The 14214-nt window shown below is 40.7% G+C and overlaps 1 protein-coding gene across 4 annotated transcripts in view; it reads right to left on the bottom strand.

The window, feature by feature from the left end:
• Nucleotides 1-14214, bottom strand: part of LOC124266448 — a 39708-nt gene that overhangs the window by 9404 nt on the left and 16090 nt on the right. For 3 of the 4 annotated variants that reach the window (XM_046701241.1, XM_046701240.1, XM_046701243.1), the window contains exons 2-15: nucleotides 13003-13107; nucleotides 6347-6436; nucleotides 5942-6012; nucleotides 5581-5751; nucleotides 4890-5030; nucleotides 4007-4120; nucleotides 3233-3484; nucleotides 2772-2907; nucleotides 2287-2491; nucleotides 2062-2208; nucleotides 1386-1734; nucleotides 822-1128; nucleotides 486-609; nucleotides 95-298 (exon numbers count right to left, since the gene is read on the bottom strand). In XM_046701241.1, coding sequence (XP_046557197.1) covers nucleotides 95-298; nucleotides 486-609; nucleotides 822-1128; nucleotides 1386-1734; nucleotides 2062-2208; nucleotides 2287-2491; nucleotides 2772-2907; nucleotides 3233-3484; nucleotides 4007-4120; nucleotides 4890-5030; nucleotides 5581-5751; nucleotides 5942-6012; nucleotides 6347-6436; nucleotides 13003-13085 — 2394 coding nt within the window. In that variant the 5' untranslated portion in view covers nucleotides 13086-13107. The remainder of the gene's footprint in view (nucleotides 1-94; nucleotides 299-485; nucleotides 610-821; nucleotides 1129-1385; nucleotides 1735-2061; nucleotides 2209-2286; nucleotides 2492-2771; nucleotides 2908-3232; nucleotides 3485-4006; nucleotides 4121-4889; nucleotides 5031-5580; nucleotides 5752-5941; nucleotides 6013-6346; nucleotides 6437-13002; nucleotides 13108-14214) is intronic. The other variant, XM_046701242.1, reaches the window with a different exon arrangement.

Genomic DNA, 14214 nt, shown 5'->3' with positions numbered 1-14214 from the left:
TGACAATTAGGAGTTGATTCGTTGATGGTTTAGACGGTAACTCAGTTCTTCGACATAGGTGATATCACATACAAAAACCAATGTAGCCATTTACCTTTACTTTCTGTTCACATTTTAGCTTAGCATGATTTGTAGCTGTGACTTGAAACCAGTATTCCTTTCCTTCAGCCAACTTGACGTCCCTTATGTCTGCCAGGGCTGGTTTCACTTGGTAGTTGGAATGATAACATGTGCCAGCTGGAGTACAATAACAGTTTCCATCCCTTGCATCGTGCATGGTGTTGCAGTTGGCCAGGGTCTGGAATCATTCGTTCATTGAAACATCACATTTGATATATAAAGTTAATTTCATCATAATCATTACTTTGTATTGAGATTCAGTAGCTTAAAACAAGAAGGTTATAGGTAAGGGTCATGTTTGTTTCTGATGTCACTGTACCATTCACAACCTAACTTATTGATACTAAGAGCAAACAATGACATACACGATAACTTTGAACTGAGATGCCATGGACAGCTAGAGCGATATCTTCATCTTGCCGTTTTTCTGTGATTCTCCATTCCACCGTTTCCACTCCACTGTGTTCATCGTGCAGATGAAACTCCATTCTATTCAATCAGATATAGATATGCCTGATAAAGCGTGTCACATGTTTTCGGATTTATATTCGTGAATACATTATATTCCTGAAATTTCATTTCACACAATGTTCAAACTTTAATATATAATCGTGTTTGCAGTCGAGCTGTGACGTTTGAAAGATGAAGATAAAAAACCCCACTGAATTGCCAAATGGCAAAATCACAATAAACGTTCTTACATTACATCCTGAAGTTCCTCCACTCGATGTATACTGATGATGAGGCTGCCGCTTCTGTTTAGCCAAAGGTTCTCCATGACTGGAGGTGATGTGTCGATGTGGACTGTCACATGTTCTTCAAGGTATTCGGGTCTGATGTCATAGGCTCGGATCCAGAAGCGTACAGTGTCCCCGTCCACTAGCGAGGGTGTTATGGTCTGTGACTGATTCAGACCTTGACTGGTGAACAGGTTATCAGCTGGTGGACTGTTGATGGACGACCCTCCTTGGTGGTCGACTTTGTATGACGTCAAGAATTGTGTTACACCTGTTAATATGAAGAACATCCTCATTTACCAGAAGGGGGGAAACAGATTAGGTTTCAGCGTAAAAAGTGGCAAACAAAGCGATTATGTATTCTTCTATATGACAATCATAAGTGACATGTTTGAACTAGCGTACATGCATCATGAATATTGTATGCGAGACAAATGTTTGACACATTGTGTGATTGATGAACTATGTGTCGTTTGATTCCGCAACGTATTTCCATTCTGTGTAAACAAGCTTGTATATTGTGCCAACCCTGAACATTGATGATGGCAGCCACACTTCTGTCACCCTCTATATCATCATAGTCCGAGCTGATGTCACCAACAGAAGCCACGCCAAGGAGCCACTTGTTGTTGTGGTGGACTGTGTTGATGTATCTGTTGGTCCAGTCTACTGTCACTGATGGTGACGTAGATTGCCACTCTGATGTTGCTGATGATGCTGTTGTCACACTGAGGGATGTTTTTGCTTGTGTTGTTACAGTCGAAGTACCATCGTATATCAATATTCTTCTAGTACTTCTGTGATTACCTCCCTTGTCATAGACGGATAGGACAACAGAGTACACTCCCGCCGTAGTCAGTGTGTAGCTGTTGGACGTCTGGAACATGTACATATGTCAACAATACATACATCTGCTAACAAGAGAAAAGGTCACATTCCACCTTTTCAATGCATTGATGTACTTTGAACGATGTTCCTGTTATTTGTAGCCGATTCAAGGAGTCGCACTTATCATTTCTATTTATTATCACCCGAATGTATGGAGGTAACACCCGCACGCGCACGCTCACACATAACGCACACACACATGCACTACAAAGCTGCCACATGCATGCATCCACATGACACTACTATTTGTTTGCGATTAATCACCCTTGTTTTGAAATTGATTTAAATATTGCAACTACAGCAATGAATATCTCACCGTGGAGCTTGTCAACGTTGTAGTCTTAACACGACGCTTAGCTCTGAGTACATCCCCAACAGCGTGGAGTTCATACACGTCCCTCACAAAGTGGTCGACTCCTGCTTCAGCATCTGACCAGCCACTCCAGCGGAGGTTCATTGTGGGCTGAAAGAAGTCATGGAATCATTCTCCCTGTCAACCATCAACATCGGGTGTGAAATATAACTGTGGTCATATACTTACAGTCTTGATAACATCGGGAACAGTCAGCATGCTGCCAACACAGGCAGTAGTACCAGTACAGTGATAGGGATCCACCAGGTCTATGGACACAGTAAAGGTGTGGGTCTGTGTGGCACTGTTGTAGTAGTAGGTCGCCAGTGTGTTACTCTCCTTGTTCCGGACCTTCACATACCCTCCATTACTTGCTGAATAAGTGAATTCGATACTGAAAATGATAATGTCAAAATATTTATAGAAACCTAGGACATTCAGATTCCAAGCTTAAGACGAAAGCCAACATTTGAAATTAACAAAAGTGTATGTATCGTGTACCAGACTATGTGAAAAAATAATGTGATGAAATAGGTGTACTCAAATGTCAGGGTGAAAAGCAACACTACCCAAACGTCCATTCTGCTAGACACAGTCTAAACTGTATAACGTCATTTACGAAATCGTTGTTACATCCAAAGTCACACATCCTCTCCCCCTCTTCCCATACTCACACATCTCTGTGTTGGAAGGGCAGTGGGAGTACAGACGCCCCTGATGGGTTTCCTTCGCAGGTGTACAGGTCGGTGTCCGGGCTGCTTCGACTGACTCCTCCACAGTTATAGACCTTAGTGGAGACAACACCTGCACCTTGGAACAACAACACAGTCAGGTGATTGAATAATGATGTACGGACAAGAAGCACAAGATCACCAGTTGGATGATTCATGATATGCTGACCTTTTACAGTGATTCAAACACATGTTCATGTGATAGTCCGCTCTTAGCGGTGGTTTCTAATGGATGTGGAATGGTGTTGTCGCTTACATTTAGAAATCAACCACCGAATAGGATATGTCTTTGTACTGTCAGATGAACGATGTTATACCAAACTCGGTAGAAAATCCGTTCCAACTTTGAATGCATACATAGTATGTTATATTATGCATAGTGTGACCTCTTTTATCGCACACACCTCTCTTTAGTTTGAATGTAGCAGCACCACTGACAATTCCAACACGGAAGTCTTCAATGAAGGCATGTCTGGATGGAGGTACCATTTTGTATTCTGCCGTAAACTTGTAGTACATTCTGGATGGAGAGTTGATGTTTGACCAGCTAGTGGACTGAGATGGACCACTGTTGATGTCGGGAGGTGCCTCTGTCGTGTCGCCGTTGCTGGCGGTCAGTCGAAGGAGGTTGGAGTGTATTGTGGGCATCGTTGTTACTGTGACAAACGTGTACAAATATACGAACAGTGTACGTGTACAAACAATACGCCAAGCAATAATGCAATATAATTCCGTTGATCAAACGTAAATTATGGACATCATTTTATTTCGTCAAAGTCTAATCAGAAAGATGTATAGCTTGGTGTATTAGCTAATTATCATGTTAAACAGTAAGACGGTTTCGCTCATTACAACTGTATAATGAATAACTGTCAATAATGCGAAGCCGCCTCATCGTCAGCAACTTTGTATAATGAATAACATGTTTTTCAAACCTATGTTTGAAATGCTTCAGATGAATGCCGAAAGGCCAATGGATAGGTTTTAACGAGGTTAGTGATAAGGTTACTCTTTTTACCCATTTACTTGCAATCCTGTAAAATGAGAAATGCTCCAGAAGCAAAGTATCACTGAAAATTATATGAATGTATCACTGAAAATCAGAAGTGACAGAAGGTCTTCACCAAGAGGCAAAGCATGTTTAGTTTTATTTGTGATGCCTCGAAGTGTCAACTTACTTGTCTGACAATGATTCCTTGTGACGCCGCTGGAGCAGGCACAGTTACTGGCGTACTCGTTCCTGCAGGTCCCGGGATAACACCGGGTGCTGTCACTCCGCCACGAACACGCCTCTGTAGACACAGATGTAGGGACTAGGTTTTACAGCATGTTTAGTTAAGAATCTAAATGTGCTCTGTGTGGTGTAGTGGTGGTATATTCTCTTACTTCTATGTGATCTATTGTCAGAGGAAGCAACACATACATTGCATATGCACATCGGGATAGTTCCTTGTTTCTGACTTAAGTTGACTGGAAATGATTTCTTTGTGAAAGTTCCCAATGAATAATGGAACGCCCCCATCGTATGACAACATTTACGATCAGATTCAAGATATATGCAGTTTGTGTGAGTGTGTGTGTGTTTATTCATAGCTCGATGAACTGGAAAATAATAAACTAATAGAAACCCGTGATAACACCGGCCACGAACACGCCTCTGTAGACAATAATGTACGATCTAGGATTAATAGCATGTTCAGTTAAGAATCTGAATGTGCTCTGTGTAGTGGTGACAAGGCATGTTTTCTTACTTCTGTGTAATCTATTGTCAGAAGAAACAATATTGGTGAAAACGGATGTTCCTGTACAGTGTGGTGGTTAGGTTAGGCTGACAGGAAGAGATATATTTTGACAGTTTCAATGAATAAAATAACGTCGCCATAGAATGTTTCGTAACATTTAAGATCATCTCACAATGTATTGTCTTAAGATTCAAGGTTCTTGCGGTTTGCGGGTGTGTTTTGTTAATCATAGCTCGATAAACTGGAAAATGACTGTAGCAGGAACCTATAAGCACTCATTTTGGACATACGGTTGACTCGTTCACCAGTAGCAACTTACGTATGCATGATCTTCTATCAGAAGACGTCACATACGCCTTGTGTCCTGCCTGGTCCAGCACGACCCCCTCACAGCGACTACACACCTGGTTGCTGATGCTGGTGCATGTCTCCAGGTCACAGTTACTGATGGCGCTGCACACTGTCAAAGGAAACATAGGATATGAACAACGTGAATTTCGAGTTGGAAACGGGCTCAAAGTCGCATTAAACGGCGTGCCAGCTTAATATGACAGGAACAGTGATGCAGTTTTCATACATTAACTTTGTTAAACCACGATTATGGTGCTGACAGAACACGAAACAAAATCGAGGCGAACCGGGATTCGAACCCGCATGTTTAGGTTAAAAATGTGCCCCAAGGGACGTAACTCTGCAAAACGAATGACTGCGCTTGAGTTCACTTGGCCATACACGCCACCCATATGCGTGAGTGAGTGAGTTATTATTTAGTGTCACATCGGCCATATTGCAGCCGTATCGTGACGAGAACATTCTAGCTTATATCAATATGAAAATGAATAAAGTTAGAAAATAGAAACCTGTTATCGAAGGATAGTAAAAACACTAGAGCATCACATCCATATAAATTTAAAACTAGTACGCTATCGTAAAATTAAATCAATAAAGACGGGCTATAGATCACCAAAACCACCCATATGAATGGATCGACTAAACCTATATACACCCACTTCTGCAGCGTTCATTGCTGGGGTAAAAGCCTTCATTACAGTTGACACAGGTCCCAGGGGAAGTACAGCTGCACCCACTCTTGTTCTGTGTGTTGCCGTTACTGTAGACGATGTGAGATGTCCTGTAGTCGATGTTGCAAGCAACGGGGTTGATCTGATTGTCACATACAGCTGCAATGTGTAATTAAAGTTTCATTGTTACATTATGTGGGATTGAACAATGTCATATAAATGTCCAATCATAAGAATTACACGGCCCGTCCAACCTAATGTTATCAAGGTATACAGATCATCAGATTATAATGATAAAAACTGTAGCTAGGGCAGACCTTCCTCAAACCATGTAGCACAATTCACTTACGATGTGGGCAGCCTCTGTTATCTGTTGTTCTGTAGCCTGTTTTGCATCTGTAACTTGTGACTGCCCTCTGCCTGGTAAAACAAAAATGTGTTCTCTTACCATGCGTTTGATATTGTCAACATAGGAATGTTCAACGTCATAACAGTGTTAATATAATGTGCTGTAATATTCTACCTCAACTATGATTTGGTCTTCGCAAATCTGTCAGAGAATTTCCGTTTGTTATGGAGGTCAACCGTAAATGGCAGCAAATGTGGTCCGAATATAACTAAATCTTCGTCCCAAACTCATTAACAGAGAGACCTAGTCAGATCGGGTACATAGCATCGTTTATATATGAAAAAACAAAAACAAAGCAAAAACATTATGAATAACAACCATTCTTTTTAAGAAGTGAAGTTTTACCTGTATTTTGTGCACCGCCAAGCGTAGAAAAGTCTACACCCAGTTGTGTAGCGTTCTGACCAGTAAGTTGTATACGCCTCTACATTTACACTGAAACGAAAGTAAGACTTGGAGGTATCATTATTTCCTCACCTCACAATGTATGCAAACAGCAAATGCCATCATGGACGTATAATACATTAAGTAAACGACTCATTAATGTGAACAACATCAAATGATTGAAGGTCGTATTTACTAACAAATATCAGCAAACTGGCAATATAGCTACATGAATAATACTTTTTTGTCTGTAATTTCTTTTATAGCCCAGCTTATTCTGAAGGGTTGATGCGTCCACTCACTCAGTGACATACATTGTTTAGTGTTTTGACTCAGTACTGTGAATGTGAATGTTATTCGCCTATTACTTGTGTCTCAATACGTATAATTCACTATGCTCAGGTGAATGTGCACCTTTAGCAATAACAAGTAGGAAGAGCCCCCCAAAACGAACATCAAATACTCAACTGGTTGAGCAAAGAGTAAAGCCGAATAATTTGGAAGCAGGATTAATGAACGCCTGTCTCATTGCTGTAATTGTGATTGCGAGGACCCATTTTTATCTTTGTTAGGTCAATCTCGGAATTTTATCATATGGGGGTTCTATTTCACCCTCCGCTTTTTAATTTGTCAATTTCTTAAAAAAAGTATCAAAATCTGCAAAGCTTCTTTTGTGAGTTAACCCGCTCTTGGGCACAATGTGTTAAGCCCATTTCTGGTGTCCCCCGACGTGATATTGCTGGAATATTGCTAAAAGCGGGGTAAAACTAAACTCAGTCAGTCAGTATCACTATGTACAATCGATAGCGAACATATTACTTCATACGTTGTGGCTTGAACAACTAGTACTGTTATCACGAACACAAACACTCACGTACGCACAAATTATTATGAAAAATTCCTTCTTACTGATCATAAGAGAGTTTAAGATTGACTCATTTGAGGGCAACAATTCATCAATACCAAGCTGAGATCAAAAAGTCAATTAAAGGGTCCAAAGGGTTTTACATATTCACTGTAACATTACCGCATTCAGCAAGGTCGTGATCGTAAAAGAACAAATGACGCCCAACAGTAATCCATACCGACCTCATCCATACTTCATCATATCTCTTGTTTAGTAACAGGTCGTATATTCGGGGCATGTTTCAACTCTTCTCAGCTGCAGGATTCACCTTAAAATTTTAATCCACGTTTTACAGCTTTACCAAATTAACTTTGATGACTAATCAAAACTGTCTGTTTTCTCTTATAGCGTATGATGTCGTTACGTGCCGTAACTGGGACAAATTCCGAATGCAATCCTCTTCAACAGCAAGGAACAAACAAAAACTTTTTTATTGTGGAAATGTACAGGATATTTGGACAGTAGTTTCTTAATGATCCATTCAAATGTCCATACACTAAAATTCACATGAATGCATGTTCTTTTTTCTGTCAGTGTGTCTTGTTAGTTTGTTTATATGTACAACAAAATTTAGTTTGGATGGTTTTGCCATTATTTTCAAGCTCGAATATGTATTTGAATGGGTGTTATGTCACTGTTACATTATGTCTAAATCCCTAATCCCTAAATAAGATATTATGTTTATCTAACGACACCTCACATGACAATCGTAGTGTCGCAGTATGATTTGTTCACCTCAAGAATAAACAGCACGAAAAGTCATTTCAAGGCGGAAGTGTTTGCTGAGCCAACATGAATACAGTCATGTTATGAAATGTTACTCCATATATCTCTCTCTCAAGATTGTCAAATCCACTGGACCTGAAACTAGTCATGCATGCTGACACACGTCAGGGTGAAATACAAGTCAGTACCACGATAGTGTCGCAGTGTTCACACGGGTATAGATGTGGTTCCTCAAACACAGATTGCATAACTAAACGACTAAACATACATTTGTTACTGACTAAAGTTGTACTATGGGTTTGTTAAATCACATCAGCATAAATAATGCCATTATTTTCCTAAGGTATTAGCAATTATTGGGTTTCAGCGGCGGGCAGGTGTAGCCTAGACGATGAGAAGCTGTAATCTCAGAACATCGATCGAAACATCGGTATCTCGTTGTTATCATGCAAGTTTCATGAAAACATATAACACCTAATATACAATAAGAATAGACGAGAGGCTGTTCTCATCAACGAATGCTGTATCACCACACCTTGGAGGTGATGTCAGTCGCCGCCGAATGGTACTTACGTTTATGGCATTGTACGGCTTGTTAACAGCGATCCAAATGTCTTTATGTAATCGAAATATTTGCTTATGAACATATTGATCCCATCTTATGGCTTTGTACGACGACACATGAAAGGTGTTATATTCGATTGGTTTCCTGAACATGAAATCGAATCTAAACAACTCCTCTCAAATATTGGTGATTGTGCAGTAGGAGAAGCTCTACTGTGTTGCACTAGATGGTCCATGAAGCCACAAAGGTTCGGGTGGCAAACGCTATTCAGCAACAAACTTTCAGTATTATACCAGCGACTGAAGAGTTTTTTGAATTTGACGAATAACGCTAAAATATTGTGTATATATTAAAACAGGTCATCTAAAACATTTGCTCTACTTACAGAATAACAATACAACTTACAAATGTAACATATATATTAGGTTGTTAAGGGGGAGCCAAAAATCCTCCATTTTGCTTCTATGACGTCATCAACCCCTGGTCTCGTGTTTGAGTCTATGTTAGACTATGACTTAATTGAGTATTTAGACTAGGTGGGTATATATATTAAGATCCCAAAACATTGTTTGGATATTCATTTTCAGCTTAATCGCCAGAGAGAACATCTCGTCTCTATGAAAACCGTTCTATGCTCTTGACTCTACTGGTTCTGGTGGCTGTTTACCTTGAAGATAGACAATGGAAGCAGCTCACCGTGATATTCACACTTGTGATAAAGAGGCCCTGGTAAAACTTCAAAATCTGAGATGTCGTTTACATCTGAGGGACGATGTCTATGTGATAGCAAAGACATGGAATGGAGAACTAGAAATTCATGTTAGGAAGTAAGAAGTATACCCGAGTGGCAAGTCCTACCCTAGAAACCAAGGCATTGTCCTGAATTTGAAACATTGGCTGGAAGTGTCCAGTGTTCATTTGCAGCTAAAACAGCAGGGAAGGTACTCACACGTCCATGTTGGAGGGAACATGTACACTTCCTGGGACGACAAGGGTATTGATGTGTGACAGTGGTAGAATGACCAAAAAGGTGGTAAAGTGATACCTACCAACAAATGTATTCTGTTGTCTACTAATCAGTGGGAAAAGCTGGTAGATTGTGTGAGAGTTACGTTTGACTTTGTGCCAGAACTGAAAGAGATGGTTCCTTGTATGCTTCAGGACGATCATCAGAATCAGATTGGGTACCTCATGTGTTCCTTCTGTAATCTAGTGACTACAGTCACTTGGTGTAAAGACAGCCTTGGCTTAGACACTGTACTGTGTGGACGTGATACCACTGCTCTCCCATCTGGGATATGATGGATGTGTGAGGACATGAACCACTCGACAAGTCAAATGACCCAGGCAGGATTTGTGTACTAAATCAGAGGGGACGCTTGCAAGTGTTTTCAGTATGGCCTTGTTCTCAAGAATGGGAAAGTAGATGATGATCCCTGGGATGAACATGAAAATAGTATCCAGACTGTCCGTATTTGGTAGAGATGGCCCGCTGGGGTAGTCATGTGGATTTACAGGTGTAACTAAGAGTGTGATATACATTGTAAAATATTGTATATTTGTGAAACTGTTATTGGTAATAAATCAATGTTAAAAATATATCTGCATTGTCTGTCTATGTATAGTCTTTTGTCGATGTGTAATTATAGGTTTACTCAAATACAAATCTCATTGAGATGCAAACCTCGATAGGAATAAGAACTTGCTTTCTGGACTTATGGCTCGGTACGTGTTGAAACATTTTTTAATGTTCATGTTAATGTTTCAAGACTTTGAGGAGATTCGGCAAGACATCTTAGAAATGAACAGAGAACAGAGTCTTGCCGTCAATAGTATTTTCAATCAGTTATTAAAGGGAAGAATACCAGTGACTCGATATGAAAGACGTACGTCGTTACCTGAGGAACAGTTATAGAAATAGCTATCTAGCGATGTTACGAAGATTAGATCGCCCCCTGTGGACTTCAGATGGTATTTGGAAGAGTCCTCTTGCCAGTTACATGCCCATCGTAGCATTTGTTTTGAAACCAAAATTTGTCAATGCGCTTAGAGATGAGGCCATTCAAAATGCCTGGTTGTTAGATAGAGCATAGGCTTTTTACAATTAGTACAAATACCCATGTTAGGTGTAGTGTTCCGGAGGGGAGGGGGTTGGCGGGAGGCTCTGACTATCTAGCAGTTATGTTATGCTGGACCCAAGAAGCTATTCCTAGCTATGGAAACTGAATGTCAATTAAGACGTGGGTATTTTTATAAAAGGCCACTTCAGAGTGTTGATTATTAAATTGAAATGTTCAGTTAAAGTTTACCAAGCGTAGGTAGAGCTAAAGGAAAATGGGGATTCATTGGTATGTAATTATGACATTTAAATACACAGCTATCACTGGACTATATCCTTTCGTCATTTTGGTTTAAATACTATACCCGCGGAACATACAGAGCCGTATTTCAAGAATACATTGTTACAGAGGACTGAAGTGGTAAACTGATTAACACCTTACTACGGATGTGTAGAATATATTTTAAGTTACACAAAAAGTTTCAAAGTTTTGCAGTCGTTGGAGTTAAAAGCAAATATTTTAAATGATATAAATACAGGAAATCATGGAAGAAAGGACAGCGTGTTTGAGGCACCCTAGACGAAATCTGATAAGACGTGTCTTGAAAGAACATGTATCTTGGCACATGGCAACATTGTCAAATATTCGATTTGATATGATTTCAAACAATATCATGCGGCCCATTTCCACGTATATAATAAACTGAACATCAATGAAAACGCACCAGTCTAAAATTGTCCATATTTTCATCAAGATGAATTTCAGCATGACAATGATCAATGAATATAACTAACATGAAGTCGAAGGGTATGTCCAGTTGAAATAATGCTTTAGAAACAAATTCCAGTCCACAGTATGACTCTAAATTCCAAAATGCATCAACATGCAGCCACGCCATGAAAAAAGCGCGAATTTCATTCTGAAATCATACTGACTGTGACATTAAGAGCAGGTGTATGAGAACCGATTCTCATTGCTTCACTAACGATTGTGAAACGAGGACAGAGATGCCGAGGTTAACACCTCAAGAAAGCGAACGTGCACTAGGCATGAATCAGGTTGGCACCAGCAGCAAGGATATTGCTCGACAACTTGGACTTGGCCACTCCACCAACGTTAGGCTTCATAGACGACATCAGTAGACAGACACCCGTGACATTCAATGACCTTGGCAACAACGTGTTACGACGCTCCATCAGGATCGCCATATTAACCATGTCCATATCAGTTATTGAACACTGCCGACTGCAAGTACTGCTGCACTAGTTCAAGGTTGACGTGGGGGTCATCAGCGCTGACTCCATGCGTCGCCGTCTACACGCTACAGGGCTCCATGCTCGACGTCCTTACGTTGGACCAATTCTGACTGTCAGACACTGTAATGATCGTATACAATGGGCTAGCATGCATTTTCAGTAAAGGTTACAACAATGGCATGGTGTGGTAGTCACTGACGAGTCATCTTCATCTACGTAATGCTGACGGCCGATTACATGTTTGGCGTAGACGTGATGAACGTTATGCTGATGAGTGTGTGGTTCAGACAGACCTTTGGGTGGTCGGAGCGTCATGGTCTGTGGTGGAATAAATTACAATCTCAGGCTTGTCTCAGGGAGAGTTAATGCCATTTATTACCGTGAGCAGATTCTTCAGAATCACATCACAAGACAACGCACGGGCACACACAAGAAGACTTTCCATGCAGTATCTGGCCCAGCAACACATCCAGGTTATTCATTGGCCAGCACAGTCGCCAGATGTATCCCCCATGGAGCACTTGTGGGACGAAATTGGTCAAAGTCATTCACGGCGACAACAGATGCGAAACATCCGGGACACTTGAGACTGCACTACTGCAGATGTGGAATGCCATCCTCAAGAACTCTATTCGGACGCTTATTGACTCAATGAGGAAACGTCGAACTGCATGTGTCAATGCAAATGGCGGTATCACGCGATATTGACTTTTCGATTTGACCCCACGTGTGTTTGATCCTTTGACTGTGGAACATTTCAATGAATGAGCGTCTTTTCTGTGTTGTTGTTTTTGTCAGTCGTCCATCTGTTATTATCCACTCAAAAAGTTTCAATTCCGTACACGTGCTTTTAATAATCTGAACTTTTCTAAGTGGTGCGTTTTCAATGATGTTCAGTATATGAAGCTAAATACTTAATGAGTAAATATCGATAATGAGACGCCATTTTGCAGCTGCCTAAAAAATCAATATATCTCACTAGCAATAGTCAAGAAAAGCCTTTGGTCTTTGAAACCTATATTTACATGCTCCAGATGAATGCCCAGAGGGCAATGGATATATTTTGACGAAACTTCAGTGATTAAACAGAAGTGTTTTCTTACCCATTTGCTTCCAATCCTGTGCTGAAATTCCACGTTGCAAGTGAACAGATCCAGAACACTATACAGTACTGTACAGACATCATATTTCCTTTCTGCCGATGTTCACTGAGGGATAAGCAAGAACCACAGTGATCACATGGTGGGCTTCACAATTTTGTTATAATTTGAGTGACGGCGCATCCTTTTTTTGATATTTGTACGTAAAGGAGTGAGTGAATACGGTTTTAAGCCGCTTTTAGCAACATTACCGCAACATCACAGCCGGGAACATCAGTAATGGGCTTTACACATTGTACCCATGCGGGAAACCGAACCCCTGTATTCGGCGTGACGAACGAACACTTTAACCAGTAGGCTACCCTACCGACCCTGTACGTACCAGAACATTCCTGGGTTATCAAATGAGTTTCATCTCTTTCAGAACCTGAGGGTTTCTTTTAGGCATTGCGAGTGAAATGCCGTTGCGACCGACAGTTGAAAAATATGGGACATCTTTGTCACCCTGTCTATCACTCTGCAAGGTGCATAACCAACACCTGATGAATTCTGATCGCATAGTCAAGATACTGTTTTTGATTAGGGTACCCATGTCAAACAGAGTGGGTTTGCACCATGAACTGGGGTTAGTCCAGACAAACACACTCAAGAAGCAGCCACAATATTCACATGCACGCTGTAAACAACGCAGTAGTCTTCAACCCGACGTTAAACCACTACATACGACATGACCCTCGTTTTCCAAATGAAACTTCAAAAGTCACAAACTGCAGACATTCGATCAGGAGACAATTCACGATTTATCGTAACCGCATTCAAGAATTCCTCAATGCATTTTAGCATACGTTATCTGTACCTGTGGAACCAAGCCCCACGACCGTAAAAGAATAATGTCGATAGTCTTGATCGAAAACAAGATTTTAATCTGCTCATAATCTCGTCTGAAATATATAGTTTGTGAAATGTCATTTCAAAGTATTATACAAACACATTGACATATTGGTGGGGGGAGTGCACATATACCATGAAGTTCAAAGGTGTTGCGCACTCCCGCACCCCTCCTCTGAATCCCCTGATATGTCATATGAACACCTACTGTTATACCACATTGCTAACTACATGTGCGCCAAATGTTCACCAAATGTTACATTTGTTTCAAACAAAGCCATGGGCAGAATGTGTGAAGCCCATTTCTGGTGTCCCTCGCCGTGATAT

Source organism: Haliotis rubra, unplaced genomic scaffold (genome assembly GCF_003918875.1).
Source record: "Haliotis rubra isolate DU_JTF1 unplaced genomic scaffold, ASM391887v1 Scf1257, whole genome shotgun sequence".
Lineage (NCBI taxonomy): Eukaryota > Metazoa > Mollusca > Gastropoda > Lepetellida > Haliotidae > Haliotis > Haliotis rubra.
The sequence above is the reverse complement of the archived record's forward strand: the minus strand, read 5'-3'. Positions and strand labels throughout refer to the sequence as shown.